At 37.6% G+C, this 21,241-nt stretch overlaps 3 protein-coding genes across 3 annotated transcripts; all 3 read right to left on the bottom strand.

The window, feature by feature from the left end:
- Positions 1 to 3,995: 3,995 nt before the first annotated feature.
- On the bottom strand, positions 3,996 to 5,824 carry LOC137723377 (protein LIGHT-DEPENDENT SHORT HYPOCOTYLS 1-like). Its single transcript, XM_068462568.1, has one exon. It carries the CDS (start codon positions 5,050 to 5,052, stop codon positions 4,441 to 4,443), a length of 612 nt encoding a protein of 203 aa, XP_068318669.1. The 5' UTR covers positions 5,053 to 5,824; the 3' UTR covers positions 3,996 to 4,440.
- Positions 5,825 to 13,461: 7,637 nt separating this feature from the next.
- On the bottom strand, positions 13,462 to 18,467 carry LOC137722447 (cell division cycle 5-like protein). The gene is made up of 4 exons (XM_068461452.1): positions 17,992 to 18,467; positions 15,980 to 17,689; positions 15,183 to 15,464; positions 13,462 to 14,554 (listed from the first exon to the last, which is right to left on the bottom strand). Exons 1-4 carry the CDS (start codon positions 18,166 to 18,168, stop codon positions 13,787 to 13,789), a joined length of 2,937 nt encoding a protein of 978 aa, XP_068317553.1. The 5' UTR covers positions 18,169 to 18,467; the 3' UTR covers positions 13,462 to 13,786.
- Positions 18,468 to 18,726: 259 nt separating this feature from the next.
- Positions 18,727 to 20,010, bottom strand: LOC137722215 (transcription factor MYB4-like). The gene is made up of 2 exons (XM_068461177.1): positions 19,814 to 20,010; positions 18,727 to 19,018 (listed from the first exon to the last, which is right to left on the bottom strand). The coding sequence occupies exons 1-2, from the start codon at positions 20,008 to 20,010 to the stop codon at positions 18,727 to 18,729; spliced, it is 489 nt and encodes a 162-aa protein (XP_068317278.1).
- Positions 20,011 to 21,241: the final 1,231 nt, after the last annotated feature.

Below are 21,241 nucleotides of genomic sequence, written 5' to 3'. Positions count from 1 at the left end.
GCTGGCGTACCATGAGAGGCCCCACCCGTCACCGCCTTCTGTGTGCGCGTGACAAGCACGCTAGATGCAACGGTTCTTTCCTTCCTGTATCCTGACATTGTCTAATCACGCCTATTATTTGCTAATTAATCTAACTCAACGTACATATTTAGTTGCGTTTAGCACTATTCGTTTTCGCTTTGTTGGAGTAGGTCCGGTTTACTTTGCAGTGAATTCGTACTAATTTGTAATACATTTTGGTTAGTTAACAACTCGTTCGACTCAGACCTATACGACATGATTATGCGAAACTTCATTATATATTACCGGTTCGAATAACGGAATTTTGGTCTATATCAATATCATAAACATGCCTGTGCAAATATCTTATCGTATTTGTGATTAGAGAGTGTATTATAAAGAAACTCAGATTATATATGGTCCAATTTCAAGTGTTCTTTGGAAAGCTTATTATCCTTGTGATGCTCATGCATGTTGAAATGTTGATATTGGTATTATTAATTGTTCCTTAGGCTAATTAAGGATTACGGCTTAATCTTGGGTCTAGCCTGAAATTTTTTAAGCATTAATATTGCATGCATTGTGTTGTGGGGGTACTTTTGACTGTTTGGTATGATAGGCGTTAATGTATAGTAGAAAAACTTGTCTTGGAGAGCTATAAATTCGATTACATTGTAGAATCTTTTTAAGTTTAGGCACGACCGATAAAATAAATTTCTTGTTAACAATGAGATGCATGATATGTAAATGTAATAGATCTTTATACGCCGGCAAAAATGTATCTTTTTTTTATTATTGATCCATCAGGAGAAATGGATAATTTTTTAGGAGATGCTTCAGAACTGGACGATTTTGATATGTTTATCAAAATTCAAGCATCAAAATAATTGGGAAAGATAAGGGATAATACACCACAAAGCGCAGGTATAGACATGTTAACTACTTTTCGAACAAAATTCATGACCGCACCAACTAATTAGATTTATCATAATCCATTTGGTTGGAACAAAATACAGATAAACCTTCAATACAATTAAATATAGATATATAAATCGTTACAAGGTTACAACTTACAAGAGATGGAAAACAAGGATTTGAACTTTGTAGTTCAATTGGTTAAGAATATTAATTATTGCATTCAAAGTTTTGAATTCAACTCTCCCTCTCCTATTCTTGCGTGTATATAAAATAAAAATAAACTATATAAATGATATGTGAGAGAATTGTAACTCAAGTAATTAATAGCATTTGCCCTGCACTTAAAGTCTTAGGTTATATCCCCCCCTCCCCACGATTGCTTGTGAAAAAAATGGTCATTTAGATTGAGGTGCTTCATTACCCCATTTATTAGACTAAACATCTCTATTGTTTCGTATTTTGGTGCAACATAGATTTTAACTAAGAAAAATGCTACCGAGATCATATTTTTGTGTGATACTGGTGTACCATCTGATGTGATAAGTGATGTGTATACATCACGTCAATTAATGAACCTATTTAATTGAATGTTATATAATTGTATGCATCACTTGCCACATAAAATGATACACTAATCTAGTTTAAAAATATTATCTCCCTAGCATTACTCTTTAACTAAAACAACAATTGTCATTGGGTTTAAGGGAATCTTTATGAAACACTCTCAGTACTGTTCACTTTCAAAGAAAATAATATTTTTACCTTGAGAGGTCACTCATGATACTATTCACTTATACCTTTATTTTATCATTTTATTTAAAACTAAATTTTTTTTAAAACTTTTCGTTAATTTTCTTTATGTTGATTTAACGCACAGAATAATAATTTTGGGAGAAAGAAATTTCCTACCATGTAGCATTTTGAAATCCCCAAATTCAATTACACGAAAATAAATTAATTGCGTTTTGGAGGGGTTTTGGCTCCTTGACGTGGCAAAAGAGAATAGGTGGAAGTACTCTAAACACCAACAGGATCCTTTTCAGATTTTTGGTGAAGATCATGGAAATCTGTGAATCTTATTCGTTTATCATCCATCGTACGATCAATTTTTGTTAGATATTGTTTGTGTTTAATTTTAAATAAAAATATTTAAAATAACTTATGACTGCACGATGTATAATGAACGGACACAATTCACGAATTCCCAAAATTCTCACAAAAAAGGATCCGGATTCCTCTAAACAAAGCACCAATATGAAAACATAAGGTCATTTCCAACCGAGGGCTGGCCAGATGGCTCGTTTTAGCCCTTTGGCCCTCTAAGATTCTCCAAGATATTAATATTTTAACGAACAGTACAAGGCCATATTTGCCTCTGTCTCCAACCGAGGGCCAGAGAGCTCGTTTTAGCCCTGCCACAAAAAACCATCTTCAACCAAGGGCCAAAGGGCCAAACATAATTTATTATTTAAATTTAAAAACTACAACTTATATTTAAAATTATTTTTAAAAATTCCTGTCGGTTATAACCGACATGAATACATTTGTATTAAATAATATAAACAAAATCATGTCGGTTATAACCGAAAACTATATTTTCGACCCTCTGGCCCTCTGAACCCTTCGGTTGGAGATGGCCTAACTAAATCTCTTGCTAACTCATAACTTTTTAAACACACCATAGCCATAAATAGTCATACCTATCAATGATATGATCATAATCTTTATATATTGTGGCCAATAATTGTGTGGCAATGCATATGGATTGTTCAAGTTCAGCAGTACAGCTCTAAAACTAAATTATAGATGACAATCTAGGGCATCGTTTTTTTTGGGGGGGGGGGGGTGGGGGGTGGGTGTTGGTGTTTCACATGTTCTCGCCAAACAAATTTCATTTTTTAATCTGATTAAACTACACTGTATTCATATCTTAAACCAAAGAGTTCAATTAGGTCTTTTAATCAATGCATGCTAGGCTTGTTTGTTGCCCCATAAAAATCAATTAATCAAGAAACAAAAGAAAGATTCTCAGTGCATAAGTAGGTTTTGCACACGCACACGATACCCAGACGCCCACAGAAAGAGAGACATAAAGATGTCGATTTCTGGTTTCTAGAGCTTGCGTCTTTAGAGATTGAAAATATAATATTAATCTAATAAAACCCTTGAAAGGTGACATTTTAAGCAGATCAGATACTCGTAAAACCAAAGGGGGTTTGCCCAACATCGGCCTTACCATACCAGATATGCAAAGAAATTGATTAATTTAAAGACTTGTTTGTCCAGGTGGATTAGAAATACATAAGAGTACAGAGTTCCAAATCTCCAAATTTCTCATTATTATTGCCTAGAGATTTGTCTTTCGGCTGGCATCACCAACAGCAAATAATCTAGGCTGTCTTTATGCCTAATTATAGATCTAATAAGATTATCTTTAAACTAATACCTAATCAGATTTGACTGCATTTAGGCTCGTGAACTTTCCACTTCTATAATTACCAGTCATTCATGAATCATCCAGAATAATTTCTTTTCATAAATATATATATATATAGAGAGAGAGAGAGCCTAACAGCAATACTGTCAATACATAAACCAAAATGGAATTGAAATCACATTTGATATGTGGTGGTTAATATTAATTATATGAATATAGTCACCCACTAGAGAGGCAAATTGGGGTTTAATTTGATTGATAATGGGAGGGAGTAGGATTATTTTCCCACATCTTTCCATCTCTCCTCTTACATTTTCTATTTCGTTTTTCTTTTTCTATAAAAAAAATTAATACAAAATGTTAACGTGGTTTACCGTGACCGTTCAAATAGGAGGGAAAAACAGAGAATCCTACTCCTAATGGGAGAAATCCACTTAAAATTTTGCATTAAAGCTTTAGATATTATATTATAAAAGAAAAGAGAGATAAATGATTCAGAAAAATTAACTAAAATCATTAATTAAATCTATCAAAATCAATATTGATAAGTATCGACGACACTTTAAAAACCAATCTTTCAAAATTTAAATTTGAAAAATGATTATTTTAATAAGCAGAAACAAATAACTGATATGGAAATCTACTATTAATTCATCGACGATCTGATATTGTGCTTCAAGTACAATAATGCATCATATATATCTACCACTAGCCTCCTACCTACTTAGCTTGTAATTACATTGGCACCCACTACTGATCATTTCTGATCCCATTTTACCCTAGAGACTTGACACCTAGAAAATTCTGATCACTAAAAAGGCCGAGCCCCAAACCCCAAAAGTATGCATTTCCCTTTCTTTTTCGGACACAGAAAAAAGCACTTACAATATTTCAAGAACATATTACAAAAGAGTTCATTAGACCATTTCCTTTTTTGTGCACAAAAAGGGAACAATCTAACTAGCTAGAATATTATATTTATCGATATAGATATATAGAATAATATAAGACAAAGAGGAATATTATACCCCAAATGACTGCTACTGCATTTTTGATTAATTTTACTTTAATTTCTTCCCTCTGGACTAACTTGTAGTTGTAGAAGCAGCAGAACTTGTGATCATGGCCGTACTCATGCTTGACTTTGGATTGTTATTGTTGGGCCTCTTCCTCTTCTTCTCATAACTAACCCCTCTTGCCTTTGCCTGGAAATCACGAACTTCACGCAAGTAGAGCCTCACAACTCTGGCTCCAAAGGGATTGCCCTCAGGCTTCCCCCCGTGCTCATCATAGGCAGCTCGAAGGCGGCCAATGAGGGCATCCAGGCTGCCCCACGCCTGCCTCAGCGGACAGGGGCAGGGAGCAGGTGGGTTTGGGAGGCCAAAGAACGGGCAGTTGTGGATGTGGATCTTGGTTTTGCCAAACTGGTCGAGGTACCGGAGGAACTCCAGTACGTGGGCTCCGCTGCACATCGGGAGCGACAGAGGCGGCCTGTGGTTCCGGAGGTACTGGCAGAAGGTGTTCCAGTCCCGCCGCTTTTGGTTTTCATAGCGACTGGGAGTGGTGGGAGGAGTGGTGGGGGTTGTGGATATTGCTGAGGACGGTGGTGGAGAGATCATGGCCCTGGTATTGGTGATTATAGGGCTTTCAAAGGTGATGCTGGGGCTGTTGGAAATAGGGTTTGAAACTAAATCCATTGGTGAATGAAAGGTGAGATTTGTAGGGTTTCTCTCTGGATCTTGATCTTTCTCACTCTAGGGTTTCTCTCTCTCTACCTCTCTCTCTCTCTCTCTCTCTCTCTCTCTCTCTCTCTCTCTCTTTCTCTCTCTCTTTAGTATTGTCTAGCTAGATCCTTGTGAATGAGGTTATGAGTGAGAGTATGAGTAGGTAGTGCTTCTAGAGAGAGAAAGAGGTTTTGCTTCTTTGGATGAGTAGAGAGAGAGTGACTTCAGCTGAGGTATGAAATTAGTGCAAATGAGGAAGATATATACCCAAAAAAAAATGCTAGATTTTGCTTGGATTCCTTAAATATAATTTGTCAGACTGAGAGAGATGGGAAATAATCTTGGAAGAAAAGATGGTTGGGGGAGATGTTTGGAACTTAATTAAACTTAGATTTTGGGGATCAATAGAGAAGAATCTACTTCATCATGACTACTATCTTTTTGGGGAAAACTTAGTTTGAATAACAGTCAGAGTACTGCTGCAAGAAGATGAATGATTTCAACAAGGAACAACTTCAGAGATCGTCACCTCCCTTAATTTCCATAAAATATTTTGCGAGAAAGCGAAAAACCAGCTGAGAGTACTCACCCATTAATGGAGTTAGAGAGAGAGAGAGAGAGAGATTTGAAGTACTAACCAAGATTTCAAGATCTCAAGACTTGAAGAGTGATGAATGATGAAGTGAACTAAGGGAAGAGAGGAGAGGGGTTGCAGAGTCTGTGTTCTTGAGGAATAAGAGTTGAAATAAAGTTAGCAGGAACAAGTAAAGTTAACAGGAAGTGTCTTCCCTTAATAGGACAAGTTAGGCAGTGGGCAGTAACTTGATGGTGACCATTGGCTTACGGACATTTATACGAACACCAACACCCCCTCCCTTAAGCGCGTACATGCAATCACACAGCCATCCCACTAATTTTTTTTATTTAAATCAACATGGTCAGGAGAATTCTTTTCAGATTTTTTTTGTGAAGATTTTGAAAATTCCTAAATAATATTTGTTTATCAAATATTATGTGATTAAAATTTATTTTAAATATTTTTAGTTAAAATTAAATATAAATAATACTTGATGAAAATTAATTGTACGATATACGATGAACCAACATGATTTGAAAATCTCCAGAATTTTCACAAAATTAATCTTGAGAGGATCCTCATTCGGACTAATGAAGGTTGCTTTTCTGTTTGTACGGATTGAATGAGGAAATGCTTGATAGCAAAGTTACATAGCTACAGATTGATCAGTCACGGACCATATATAATATATGCAGGAAACTTCTAAGCAATTACATTTTTACAATCTCAAGTTAATTAAAACAGTGTCTTTTTCTTTTGCACAAGTTTGAAATTGAATAACCCTTTTCATAGTGTAATTATGTTATTTTTTATCGCTAGAATTGAAGGGAAGAAAAAACCTCCCCGAAGTATGGTGCATTACAATTACTATTATTAGGTTTAGTAAGTTCTAAAATAGAGATTCTTGTTATTTTAATCCAGTGTTTTATCTTCTCACTCATTTTTTAATAAAATTTTAATTAAAAGTTTACTCATCTGTAAAACAACCAATAAAAACTTTAAAAGATATATAATATAATAATAACAAGTTGGACGCGAAAATGTAATAGGTCTCCTAGACTTGCAATGGTTGTGAGAGGAATTGACAATATGTAAGCTGAATTTGCCAAAAAAAAAAAAAAAAAAGGATAAGGATAGAAGGATATTTGAAACGAAAAAATACAAATGCCGTGTCAAATTAAAGGGTAAGAAGCTAGCAACTGATGATGATTGAATATTGATGGTAGTTATTAGAGTACATAATCACACAGCAACAGAGCATTTGGAGGGTCATTCATTTGCTGATTGATGTTATATGAGACTTCGTTGTTAAGAAAATAGCATTTCAACTTTTTTGGAATACAGATATTAGAAGTTATTTTAGGAACAATAGTGGATGAGAAAATAATCATTTCAATTTTTTAATTTTTATAGTGGATGAATTTATAATGTGAGTAAAAAAATAGAACATTGGAGATGGATCTAGCAGCTTTCTTATAGATCAAATGTGCAAAGTTCAACTGAATTTATTTTTCCTTGCCATCTAACTTTTTCAATGATTTATCCACATTGAAGACACAAAAAAAAAAAAAAAATATTACTTAGCCTAAATCTTTTCCATCCAAAGGTAATCATAATTAATCTTACGCAAAAGGGCAAAGTGGCAAAAAGTCGTCAAGAAAATTGTGGCACTGGAAAAGATGGAGAGCAAGTGCTGCATACAAATTCCCACTGTAATCAAACGATCAAGAAAGCAACAAATCAACGAGGAACCTTCATAGCAAATTCCTCGTATAGCCTCATCCAAAATCTCATGGTTCATGTCCCTTTAGAATTGACTCTTTAGCTGTCGCATGCATGCAAATTAGCAGAAAGCAACGAATGCTTATGCTTTTAGCAAGCAAACAAACAAAATTGTTTTGTTAATCCTTTTCTAGCGCATAATGTGTGTCAAGATTAGTATGCTTTAAGACTTGTTTGGAATTGGTTTTAAAATGATTGGTGCTTCTTGCATGAAGTAATAAAGTGTTTTTCTAAAATTCATTTGTCATTTTACTAAAGTTTGGTTTCAAGAATATTTTCATTAAAAACACTTTCAACTATTTTAAAAATACTTTCAAACAAACTCACTGACATGTCCAAAGCAACAATATAGCTAGTTCATTACTTTCTTTTCTTTAGGGTAATAATTATTCCATGGCATTTATGGCTTGAAGCTTGCTTCTTGACAGTAGACTTGTTTTTCTTTACTACGGTACTTAATTAGTGATGTTATATACTGATTACAAATTTACAATAACAGTTTTCTACCAAGTAATTGCATCATATACAAGTTGGTGGTAACGCGAAAAACCAGAAGAGATAGATAGACGAGCAAGACAGTGGGCTACACCGTTGGTTTGGCGGCGAACGTAGGTGCATGTATTCTTCAGAAAAGATTTGACAAGTAGGTTCCCACGGACTGGAATTGAAAGAGACGCAACTTGAAGAACATGGCAAAGAGCTTGAGTTGAAACAAAAGCAATCTGGTTTAAGGGTTGAATAACACAAAAAAAACATTTGGATTCACAAGAGAAGTTACAAGACTGTTTCCATGGACTTCAAATGAAAGGATGGCAACTTGAAGAACAGGCCAAAGAGCTCGAGTTGAAACAAAAATAATTTTGATTCAATGGTTCAAGAAAGCCAGAAGCATTTGATTTCGCAACAGACGTCGTTACATGAATGCTTCCATGGACTTGAAGTGAAACAGAGGCAACTTAAAGAACAGGTCAAAGAGTTTGAGTCAAATCAAAATGTTTTTGTTTCGATAATGCAACTACACCAACGACATTTGGATTCCAAAATGAAAATGGTTGCAAGAACATTCCCATGGACTCCAAATCAAAGGGAGGCAATTTGAAGAACAATGCAATTAGTTTTGTTTATGTTATATATGCTTCTCTATCACTGTCAGTGAGGACTGTGGAGTCTATTGTTTTTATGATTTGAGTGTCTGTTGTGTGATATTTCAAGGAGGTTCGAGGACCAATGAGATTTGGATAGACACATGAAGGTGCACAAAGGAAAAGGGAAAAAAATTCAAAGGAGAAAAAGTTTGCAAAAGCAGACAATTAGGGTATGTAATTGTCATATAATCTGATCGTTTTTATTGTCTTTTTAATGTATAATTTCTATTTTAATTGAGGACCAATATGATAGTGGTATCAATTTTTTCTTAACGTACATGCCTTCTTGTTTCTTCTTCCTTACCTTAAATATTAGTACAACATAAAAGCAATTTATCCTAAAATCATAAATGAAAGCACTTCAATTTATTATCGCTCCTTCACTCCTTGTTGCCCCAAACTTCGGTGTTCAAATCCACTTCCAACGTGAACCACGAGCTAGTAGTTCAGTGGTAAATAGCGAATTACAAGATTTTCTTAAAACTAAAAATTGGAGGTCTTGAGTTCGAAACCCACTGCTGGTATGGAAGCCAGACTTGTGGCCACGGAAGGCTAAAATGCTTATGTAAGTCTTACCGGCCCCTGGAAATGGTGAATAACTGTGACTTGTCATCATTTGTCTTCCCTTAAAAATTAAAAAATAAAAATAAATAAATAAATCCACTTCCAACATGTAGAAACATGCAGCCCTTGGATAAGATCCACTTATGAAATGTGTTGCACTTCTTGTGCACCTTAGAGCAATTTCGCCCATAAAAAAATGCGTCAGCACCCAGTCTATTTAATCCACTTAGTGAACAGTGATAGACCCTAATAAACAGTAATAGCCAAAAACATTTCCACCTCTAACAAAAAATAGCCTAGTCCATTTTATTAAAATATTATTATTATTTATTATAACAAAAAATAATTTTACTTTTAATTTATGACTTTATAAAAAATAAAATATTATTATTATTATTAAAATATTTTTATTTTCTCATTCCCACCGCCCCTGCACTTCCCTTCTCGTCCACCTGCACTTCCCTTCCATTCCCACGCCAAATCCACACCCCTTTCGTTCTCATCTTCCACACCTCTTCCTCATCTCCACCACCGTCCACCCCTGCACTTCCCTTCCACTTCTTTCTCAACTTCACCGCCTCTCTCCCTCATTGACACGCCACTTCCTTCTTTTGCCATGCATGCACTCTCAACTACCACCGCTTCCTCCTTCTTCCTCTAACTCTAAAAGAGCAATGAAACCCCAAACTCACCGCCTATCCACATGTCACCATCACCCTACCAAACCCATCACCGGATTCTACGCCCCTGCCTAAGCGAACACCTCGCCGACCTCGACTCCGCCATCATCGCCAATCACCATGAACCCCCGACCCAAAACCCCTATTCCAGATAAGCAAGTCATGTTCTGGAATGAGACAGGAATTCGTCAAGCAACGCCCTTGACCGGACCTGGCACGGAAAAAAAAAAAAAAAAGATGGCTGATGTCACGCTGGGGTCAGATGGGCTGGTCCCAATGTCTGTCAATTCTGGGCTGGCCTGGAGACCAGCTTGGGCTGGGTGCCTGCTAATCTGCTGGGCTGGAGAGGCTTCCCTAGGTGATGGGCCATTTTTTTGGCTGGGTGCCGGCCTATCCTACCCCCGGTGGAACTGCTCTTAGTGACTTAAATGCCGGAGATAAAATAAAGAAAATTGTGGTCGACGACGAGTTGATAGATGAATGGGTGGTTGGGAGTGACGCCTGAGAGGAGAAAGGAAATGGAGATGGTCGAGAAGGAGTGAGTCAAAGATGCGTGCCTCCAAGTCATGATGACGCTAGAGAGGTTCAAGAGGGAGGAGTGTGGCGGTGAATGGTGATGTCGGAGAGAGCTTCGAAGGTCCAGAGTCTAAGGTACTAAAGTCATCTCCAACCGATCCGACCAAAGGGCCGAAACTAGCCCGAAATGACACGAAAATCGTCTTTAACCAAAGGCTAGACCAAAGGGGCCCTACCAGGCCAAAAATACCAAATCAGGCCAACTGGTTGGCCCAATCCAACCAACCAGCCCCGGGCGGGCCCAATGTTTGAACTACAACAACTAGCTAACGTCAATGTGACGCCAGCTAGCTAACGTCAGCGTGACGCCAGGTAGTAGTTGGATTTGATTTTATTATTATTATTTTTTTTTTGACGAATTTTTTTAAAATAAAAAATAAAAAATTCTATTTTTTTTCTTATAACTACCTAAGCCATTAAATAACCTCAAACTTAAACAACATTAAACAATATTAAACAACATGAGACTTAAACAACATTTAACAACATTAAAAAAAATATTTAACAATATAAAACTTAAACGCCTACTCCATGCTTCTTTTGGCCCAAAGATGTGCAACAAGATCCTGTTGTAGGTACTTGTTTGTGGCCTACGAATGTATCATCCTATGATGTCTCATGTACTCATTTAAAGAGATATTACCGGTTCTTGGATTTAAAGGTAAATTAGGCTCATCATATATTTTTGCACGAGCCCTCCTTGACCTATTTAGATCTTCTTGGTCGTCATCAGATTGTCCATCAATATAGCCATCTTGCTCATCCTCCACAATCATGTTGTGTAATATGATGCACGACATCATGATGGAGTTCAATTTTTCTTGACTAAAATTCCCACAACCAAATACAACTCGACACGTGGTACTCGAAATCCTATCCGAAAAATTATTGAGATTTCTTATCGACATGAAATCTGCAAATTTACTCACATATCGACACGTGACACTCAAAATCGGAGATGTAAAATTATTGAGATTCTATATTGACAAGAAATCTACAAAGTTATTCACATATCTACACATGGCACTCGAAATTCGAGATGTAAAATTATTGAGATTCCATCTCGAAAAATTATTAGGTAGTTTAATTTAAGTAACCATATTAATTCAATTAAAATAATAAATTATGTTTGGCTTATGGCCCTTTGGCCCTCTCGGTTGGAGATGATTTTTTGTCACAGGGCTATGTCTGGCCTATGGCCCTTTGGCCTCTCGGTTGGAGATGGTAAGAAATATGGACTGACACTATTTATTAAAATATTAATTTCTTGGAGGGCTATAGGGCTAAAAGGAGCTCTCTAGCCCTCCTTTGGTTGGAGATAGCCTAAGGTATCCATGAGGAAGTGAGGTGAGAGAGAGAACCGAGTTTTAAACGAATGGTTGAGATTTGAATCTCAACTAAATTCAATGGCTATTATTAATTCAACTATATATAAAATTTAATCAAAATATTTATCAGTTTGGTATGGGATTACCGGGATATGGTACTGATTCCCATACCAAATTTTTAGTGTTTTTCGGTTTACCAAACTTCAGTATAGTTTGGTTTCGAAATTTATCAGTTCAGGTTCGGGTTTTTGGGTTTTTTTTCCAGCCCTAAATCTGATTAGGAATAATTTTTCAGGCGAGAAAATATTTTTTGGGTGTTAACTTCTAATGCTTTGCAAAGAGCAAGATCATTTTTTTTTTTTTAATGACAACTGATGGCAAGCCACAATTATTCACTTCTTTCGAGGGTCAGGAAGACTCGTAGAGGCATTTCTCCTTTTGGTGACAAGTCTGGCTCCCACACTAACAGTAGGTTTCGAATATGAGACCTCTAGTTTTTAATTTTAAGAAAATTTCGTAATCCGTCTTTTATCACTAAACCACTAGCTCGTGGTTGCAAAGAGTAGGATTTTGAAAGGCCACTTTTTGCAAGGTTGGGGATCTGATGAAACTTGGGGTTTGGGAGGGTGTGGCACGAAGGCAGCCATGTGGCAAGACGACCTCACGTAGGGCATGATTTTTACTTACTCTATTCCCCAGAACTGCTCATTCCAAAGTGTATGATCATCCACTTTTGTGGTTGTCGTAATCGTCTTCGGAAAAGGATCCTCCTCGTATACTTTTCTTAGGAATTTTAGGAATTTCGTGATCGTGATCTTTTATTGTATATTATGCAGTTAAAAATTATTTTAAAATTTAAAATTTAAAATTTAAATATAAATAATACTTAACAAAAACTGACCGTAAGATGTATAATAAACGATCACGATCACATAATCTTTAAGATCATTAAAAACAAAGATCTGACGAACATCTTTTCCATCGTCTTCCTCGTCGATGTCCGTTTGAGTGGTGGAGGCCATACTGGCATAGTGTATCGCAAAAAATAAAGAATCAATTGACAAATTGTGGGATAAGGCTAGCTAGTTGCATAGTGGGAGACTAATTATCATCAAACAGAAACAAATTGACCAATATTGCTTTGCTTGAAATCCAAACAAGCCCTAAAGTTAGTATCTAGTGTATAACTAAAAAGCAACACACATACGACATCACACCTTCCCTTGAACACTGATCGTATGAGAGGGGAAGAGGGAAAGGGGATAAGCTAGGGTTTCACATTTGGTGGTGAGAATCTGAGGGAGAGTGTTTCAAATCGGGTAGTGAGGGAGAGCGATGTGAAATAAATAGAGATCTCGTTTTTATGGTGAAAAGATAAAAAAGCAATTTTATGAACGAGATTGGGATAAGAAAATCAATTCCAATAGTTGCAAAGAGTTGCAATCTTATCTCGATCAGAAATAATCGATCAGGACATAAACTAATAATGAAGTTATTCTATTGGAGGCAATATTCCTTTTGAAACATTAATATTCCCTTAAACTTCTAAATGAGTGCTCAAAAGCGATGGTGGAAAACCCCGAAAATAGGGTCTCCCATGCTTTTAGGTCTACCAAATTTGCTTGTTTAATGAGATAATTACTACAAGACTGAGATTATCCACCACTTGATCGACGAATTTAACCGAAATTGAGACTTGAGACTTTAGATTGAGAGCAAGTGGATCATCAGAGTCCAAGAGACCATAGATACTTCAAAACGAAGAGATTCCAAGTTCTTCAGTCTCTCTTTTTTCAGTCAACAAGTATATAGTTCCTCAATCTGATAAACAATTACATCGTAATAAGACCAGAAAACGATCTTAATTGTTCTTTCAGGTGAATCATATGGTCCAGAGTTCTGAAATCGAAAACGACATCCCGAATTCATGAACCACGATGCAGTTTCCGACAGACTAGCACATCTGTAATCTGCTCGCACCTGGTAATCCGATCCAACATTTTGATTCGCTAAAGCTCATCACCCAAGCCAGGCTGAGTCCGCCACGGAACGAGTTTAGATTTGTGCTGCTGCAGTTTCAGCTGAATTTACCTCTCCTTCAACAGAAACAGTGGTGGCAGTCTCTTTAGCAAAACCATCGTCCACCGCTGCCTGGACAGTGCCTTCAATTTCTGTCACGTTCTGCGGCATCTCAACTTTTTGATCCTTAGATACTTCAGGATCATTTACCTTCAGGTTTTCAGATGCATCCACATTGTCGGAAACATTATCTCCCTCAACAGTAGAAAGCATGTTATCAGGTAAGTTTATATCCTCCGCTAGCTTCGCATGAACCTTTTCGGCATCAATGTCCATATCACCTTCTGGGGCTCTTGAAGCCTTTTCTTGCACACCATCCATTTGCTGATTTGTTGCTTCACCATCAGATGCACCACCGGGAAAAGCATTTCCAAGCTCATCTGAGGCAGTTACAGGATCAGGATTTGCAGTTGTCTGCAGAACAGTCACATCTGCTGCAGCCTCAGGCAACTCCAGATCAGAATTCCTCACTGCAATTTCTTGTTTTTCTGCTTCTGCTCTGAGTTCATCCATGCGGTGCTGTACCCTTTCCACCTCGACTACAAGATCCCCATACTGCTTCTGTAGTTGCCGCTCAAGCTCCTTTTGGTTCTGAACTTCCTCCCAGATATTATTTATCCTGTGTGTTGCCGCTAATCTTTCTTGCTTCTGTAAAGCTTTAAAGCACTCAAGTTCTTTTGCAGCAGTGTCAATCTGCTTAAACGTTTCCTCAATTTTTGGCCAGAGACCCTCTTTAGCCCGCATCTGGAAAATAAAAAAAAAGTGCAATTAATTAACAATCTATAAATTTGGCCTAAAAAAAAAAATGAAATGCAGCCATAGATTATTTTTGCCTCTTCTTTTTTGGGAAGTGACTGCAATTTTTCTCTTCTTGCACTCACCTTATATTTCTGGCCTTTGAATTGAATGAATCAGAGGAGAACCGATGGACAGAAATAAAGGGTGTGTGCACATGGAGAAAAAAGGTGTGCGGATATCATTTCCCTTTTCTTTTTAGGAATTCTAGATGGCGATGAATCTTATTCAATGCCAAAGGTTAAATATATGGAGTCCAATGTCCAGCATTATTTCTTTGAATAATTGTTTAAAGTACGAGTCTTTCGTAGATTAGGAGAGGTTATAATTTTATAATACAAGACTAATGCCTATGAACTTGCACAGTGCTGCAAAAATTTCTGTTAATTTATGGTTCTAAAATTTAGTAATATAAAGTCCCACTTTCACTCTCAAGGGGAACTAATGATGTTAGCTCAAGCTGGAATAAAAACCCAAGAAATCAGCATAACATGTTTGAAAAAAAGATGCGTCCAAAGCCCTTGCTCTAACATCACAAAATAAACGTTTCTATAACCACAAAATTCAGTAAGCATACCTCATAACCATATGTGCGGACTTTAACCTTGTTCTCAATGCTGGCTGCCTTCTGGATGTCATCATCCATCTTCCTCTTCACATTCTCAAACTCATTCTGTAAAGCTGCAAGCTTCTCCATATTTCCAGCAACACTTGATAGACCATAAGCGCCACGAGTAGGGAAGTACATGAGATCGTTCAGGCAAGTTTTGTGTGCTTCAACAAATTCATCAAGGGATTCGTTTTCATGCCCCATTGCAACACGAAGAATTTCTGCATCTTCCTTTATCAATGAATCAGCCTGCATATAACATGGCAATCATAAAAAACATGGAGCTATATAATCATTAGTCATGCTCAAAGGTAGCCAATAAATCAAAATACATCAGTTCATACTGTATAGACAAACAGTGGGCAAATGAATTGAATTGGGAAGAAAAATCAGACATTAGTCATGCTCTCTCCCTCTCTCATAACACATCAGATATTTCTGCATAGAACAGGGAAGAAAAATCTTTTATCATAAATATGAATTCATGTATTTTAACATATCAAAATATATCATCCTACCCATTGAAAACGTATTGCTTAAAAATGATGAGATGTTTGCCAACACAGATACACGAAAATGAAAAAACCATTCTCTATACTATATCATAAAAAATAAATTGAAGAAACAAAGGCAGTGCCACCGCACCAAGCATCTGTGTCCAGAATATAAAGGTGGATGCATATGAAAACAAGAAGACAAAAATGACCTAACGAAATCAGCAATTATAGAAAAGGAATAACACATAAGAGGAACTAAAAACATACATCTTTCAGTTCATCTTCTTCAAAATCTTCTATCGCAGGGACAGTACTAGGTCCATTGGCACTGCGCTTGGAACCTTTCTTTTTCCGTTTGTCTACTTTCTCAGTAAGCGGATACTTGGCATTATCATGCTCTAGTAGGCTAAGAAGTTCTGCTTTAACCATTTCATCAGCCTGCTCAATAGGAGTAGGAGGAACAAATGAACTCCTATCTCCATCTGCTTTTATCAAGGAATTTCTGATGAGTTCCAAAGAGGCAGCAGGCGGTCTAGGGAGCTCCCTCTGCAATACTTTTGATCTCTTCCTAAGTAATGCTTGCTGGCGCGCTTCTTCCTCAGCCCTTTCTCTAGCTAGCCTGTCAGACATGTCCTCTTCAATCTTCTCCTCAGGTTCTTCATTATCCTCTGGAGCTGGTTGTACGACAATTTGGTACTCATTCTTAGGCTGTGGTAAGCTTCCAAAACCAAACTGCAAGTTTCTTCGCTGCTCCAGTTTTGCACTATTAGGTGTATCTATTTCTTCATTGATACGAAGCTCATCCCTAATGGGAGTCCCCTTTGGGGTCATGCCAAAAGAATCCCTTGATGGCGTCATGCCAATTCTAGGTGTAAGACCCGTTCTTGGAGTAAGGCCAGCACCTCCAGGAGTTGCAGAAGGAGTAAGCATCATATTTGGCGTTTGAATTTCCTTTTTTCTAGGTGTCACCCCAGAAAAATCTGATGGGTGCAACTCTGGATTATCTCCTCCTAATAATGGTGTCTGAGACTCTCTCAACCTGGCCAAATTTTCTGCTTCCATCATTATAGCATCACCCTTACCAGTAGGTGTTCTTTGAGGCGTTCGTGAAGGTGTCATTCCCAGCCTTGGTGTCTGGGAATAATTTGCAAGAAGAGCTCGAGTTGCACCACTACCTTCAGTGAATTCTTCAGCTGCAAGATCATTAGCATAACCCATCTTTGCAATTTCCTCCAATTCATTGTCCGAAATTTGGGGTGCAGGAAGCATCAGTTTTGATCTCTTCCTTACTGTTTCCGGATCATTCATCTTGTTGGCTTGTAGTATAGCTGATGGAGCATCCTGTCTTTGAGCAATTTTGTTCTTAGCAATATCTTGCTTTCTCAACTGCGCTTCCACATCAATCCTTCTCTTCCCCTCGAGTTCCTCAATAGTCGTAGGGAAGTTAGGCTGCTCCACTGGTCTATCTTCATCAACAACATCATAAAAGCCTGGAGGAGGCTTTTTCTCAAAGGGAATTTCCGCATTGTAGTCTATTCCCTTCCTTTTCCTCTTTCGCTGCCTAGTATCAATGCCAGCCGCCTTTAATTCTCTCCTTTTCTGTAGCGAAGCAAGCCTTCTGGCCTCTTCAAGCTGTTTCTCCCTGGCTTTCCTTTTAGCCTTCTTTCCCCTAGTGTTTGCTAACCGAGCTCGCGCCTCTGAAAGCATCTCCTTCTCATCCTCGTCCATATCAACAGGATCAGGACGAGCGGGCTTCGACTCGGGATTTGGGTCAATCTCTCCAGGCCGCAACTTCCGTGGATCATCACCCGGTTCATAATTCTCATCCTTAACACAGGCTGCATCAAGCAGTTTCTCATACCGCTCGAGGCACTGCGACGGAGTACGACCAACAATCGGGGCAATGGTTCTCCATTGTGTAGGCATGAGCTTAGCAAGATGTAGAAGCTTCTCATCCTCTTCTCTAGTCCACTCAGTCTGCAAGAATTGGGATTATTGAATCAGCATTACAAATTCACCTAACTAAAATCCCAGCTAAAAACTTCCTAGAACATCAAAATTTCATAACTTTCTCCCACCTCAGTGCAAATCAAATATTTGAACCACCGAGACGAATGCGAGTATAACCAAACATTATAAACCCTAATCCAAATCGGTTTCCACAATCAACACACAAAACCTAAAACCTCAAGTTGCAATCTTTCACCATCTAACATCCAAAACAGAACATAAATCACAATAATGCATAAAAATTATCAGAAAATAAAGCAAAAGATTACCTTTTTGATGGAGGGGTCGAGCCACTCGTACCATCTCGCCTTACACTGCTTAGCCGATTTGCGAACCAAGAGCGACGAGATTCGAGCCCACTGGTTCTTCCCATACTTCATGACCGCCGCCTTGAGGATCTCATCCTCCGTGTTCTTCCACACGCCTCCTTTGATCATAATCCTCATCTTGCCCTACTTTTCTTCGATTCAAACCCTAATAATTGACGATTGGTACCAAAACCCTAGGGTTTTTCGACTGGGACGCAACGGAGAAGATAATCGGAGAATCCCCCGGGGGTTTAAGAATCGATGACTTCTCGATTTGATAAAACCCTATCGCGCCGGCACATCTCTCTCTCTCTCTCTCTCCCCCTCCCTCCTCCCTCTCAGTGTGATATTTCAGCTCTCTATAATTTGAGGAGAGTGGATAAAAACGGGAGATCTGCAAAAAAATAAAAAATAAAAAATAAAAAAATAGCAATCGTTTTGGAGGAGGAAGGGGAATTACAATTAAGAAATAGCAAGTGGAGGAAATAGGAATTTAAGGGCTTGATATATGGACCAGCCCAAACTATTTGATGACACGTGATGTACTATCCCGTGTTCCGATTACACTGAAAAATCTCTCATGTTCATATATGTTACAATGTTAACCAATTAACGCAACCTCTCAAAATTGAAAACAAGAATTCAAACTCTTCTGTATGCCCTACTCTAATTGTGCTACATCTCCATCATGCAGTACTACTCTGGAGCCTCTCCTGCTTTCATAAAAAGGTTGTACCAAAAATCTATGTCCTCAATACTGGTCTTGGAACCATCATTGTTCGGGATTGGTACGGCATGGTTGGAAGAGGAAGGAGGCTCATGAATTAACCCTGGAACTGGAAAAGTACTTTTTGACGAGAAGTGCTTCTGCTGATCATAATCATCAAGTCTAAAATACGTTCTTGATCTCTTCTTCAAGTGTGAGTGCCAGAAGTTCTTTATTTCGTTGTCTGTCCGGCCTGGCAAGCTCGACGCAATGGCAGACCATCTGGAGACAGTAATATAACAACATCAATCGATTAATTTTTTGGTCATATTTAAGCATATAAATCAATCATTTTCGTTCAGCAAAGTATATATTTACATTTATAGGAGACTTAGGAGTTCTTCCATCTCAGTACATATAGCCAGCAAATTAATCATACGTCCTATTTTGTGAATCCTAGTACGATGATCAGTTAACTAGTCCATGCATACACAAAGAAATTTGTGTGTGTGTGTGAGAGAGAGAGAGAGAGAGAGAGAGAATGATGAGGATGAGGAGCTGAGAGCTAAAGTAGCCTTGATTTTTAAGTTAACTTCCCAACTTAGCCTAATACACTGAATTTGGAGAAGACTTATATGGAACGAGTTCACTATCATCATGGCATCCCGGCCCACACTATTTATAAGTATTCTAAAATAAGGCAAGGTAGTGATGAACCCGTTCCATAGAAGTCTCTCTCCTAAACTGAAGTAGGTAGGCTAGCTACAGGAAAATAAATTGGACAAAATATAATATATAGGGCTTTGATGAATAGGTTGTGATGAGTAATTAGTTGACTTGAAGTAGGAAACAGAAAATAGTAAACCAGAGAAGATCAGTTCCTATTTCCAAGAAGTTTATGCAGGTTGAGTATAGTTTCTTCTTCTTCCCTGCTAAAGTTCCCCCGTTTAATGCCCGGCCGCAAGTAGTTAAACCACCGAAGCCTGCAACTCTTTCCACACCTTAATAGACCTATAAAGCAAATAATTAATTAGATACTACAATATATGCATAACAAAGTTCATAGTCTATATGTACGATCCCCAATTCTTAGCAGGGATATGATCTCGTTTCGCTGTATTTGACTCACCAGCTTGTTTTGGAAGCGCTCTCCAATTCGCATGTCCATATTGTTGGATGTAAGAAATCAATATCTCATCTTCTTCATGCGTCCACGGTCCCTTCTTCATTCCCATCTTCTCACAACAAGGTGAAGGAGCTGGAGCCCTCACCATTTTTCTCCCCAAGTTAACTAGGTAACTAACTCGGACATGCACTACCCTCCCTCTCTCTCTCTCTATTTATCTCTCTCTCTCTCTCTTTCTCTCTCTCTCTCTCTCTCTCTAGATGCGCATGGACAATGGATCGTTGATCACTAAGGGATGCACTATTGGGGAGTACTTCAAACCCTAACTTTTATGGTTGAACAAAAGCAGATAAAGAATCCATTTCAGACGTGCTTTTGTTCGGCTCAGAAGAACACTTTTGGTGCCGAATGGTCAAATATAACATGCGCCACTAGAGAAATAGAGAGCTACCAAATTGATATCAAATACATATTATTCCAAGCCGCCCTGCTATAAAAAACTATGTCTAATTGTCTGTTGGAGAGAAAAACATGCATGTTTTTTATGCAATATGCATTGTACATTTCATACATAATTATAGTAAAACCTAAGTACTCTAATTAGATTCATTACTCTATTATCTAGTGAGTATTAATACATAAGAACTATTGCCAATGTCTTTATATTAACCGCATGCATTTTGTATATATGCCACTAAAGTTCAAGGAAACTTTTTATAGGATGGCAATAAGGCCTGTGATGTTTTATGACACGAAATGTTGGGAGGTCAAGCATCAATATGTGCAAAAAATGAGTATAAAGAAGATGAGAATACTTTGTTGGATGTCTGGGCACACAAGAAATGACATAATTAAGACGAGGATATCCGAGTTAAAGTAGGAGTAGTCACAATTGAAAGATAAGATAAAAGAAAATCAGTTAAGGTGGTTTAGACATACGAACGAAAAACTTATAGATGCTACGGTTAGAAGATATAATTATGAGACAGACTTAGAAAGAGACTTTAAGAAAAGACATAGAGTTCTTAGAGCTAATGGAAGACTTGGTGTAAAACCAAATGAAATAGCATTCTAGAATTCATATAACCAATCCCACTTTGTGAAATAAGACTTTCTTGTTATTGTATGCATTTTGTATATACTTATATTGTTCATCTGTGAATTTAGATTTAACACTTTAAATTCTAATCAATAATCCAAGTTTAGGATTGGTTCGTAACCATTTTGTGCTGATGGAATCATGCACTGTCCTCACTTTTTGCGGAGAATTGAAGTCAACAATCGCGCACGCACCATTGAGTTGAACATAATCAATTAATCTCTAAAAGAAGCTTAAATTAATTCTTCAAAGTTAATCCATCAGTCTTCAGTCTTCAGAT

This window comes from Pyrus communis, chromosome 17, assembly GCF_963583255.1.
Source record: "Pyrus communis chromosome 17, drPyrComm1.1, whole genome shotgun sequence".
Lineage (NCBI taxonomy): Eukaryota > Viridiplantae > Streptophyta > Magnoliopsida > Rosales > Rosaceae > Pyrus > Pyrus communis.
This window is presented reverse-complemented; position numbering and strand designations above follow the sequence as displayed.

Bases quoted from the DNA above. Each gene is read 5' to 3' on its own strand.
- LOC137723377 (XM_068462568.1), bottom strand. From the start codon at position 5,052: ATGGATTTAGTTTCAAACCCTATTTCCAACAGCCCCAGCATCACCTTT.
- LOC137722447 (XM_068461452.1), bottom strand. From the start codon at position 18,168: ATGAGGATTATGATCAAAGGAGGCGTGTGGAAGAACACGGAGGATGAG. The intron at 15,465-15,979 runs GTATGTTTTTAG...TGTTATATGCAG, and splicing joins AAGAAGATGAACTGAAAGAT to GCTGATTCATTGATAAAGGA. The intron at 14,555-15,182 runs GTATGCTTACTG...TTTATTTTCCAG, and splicing joins TCCGCACATATGGTTATGAG to ATGCGGGCTAAAGAGGGTCT.
- LOC137722215 (XM_068461177.1), bottom strand. From the start codon at position 20,010: ATGGTGAGGGCTCCAGCTCCTTCACCTTGTTGTGAGAAGATGGGAATG. The intron at 19,019-19,813 runs GTACATATAGAC...TACTGTCTCCAG, and splicing joins CCTGCTAAGAATTGGGGATC to ATGGTCTGCCATTGCGTCGA.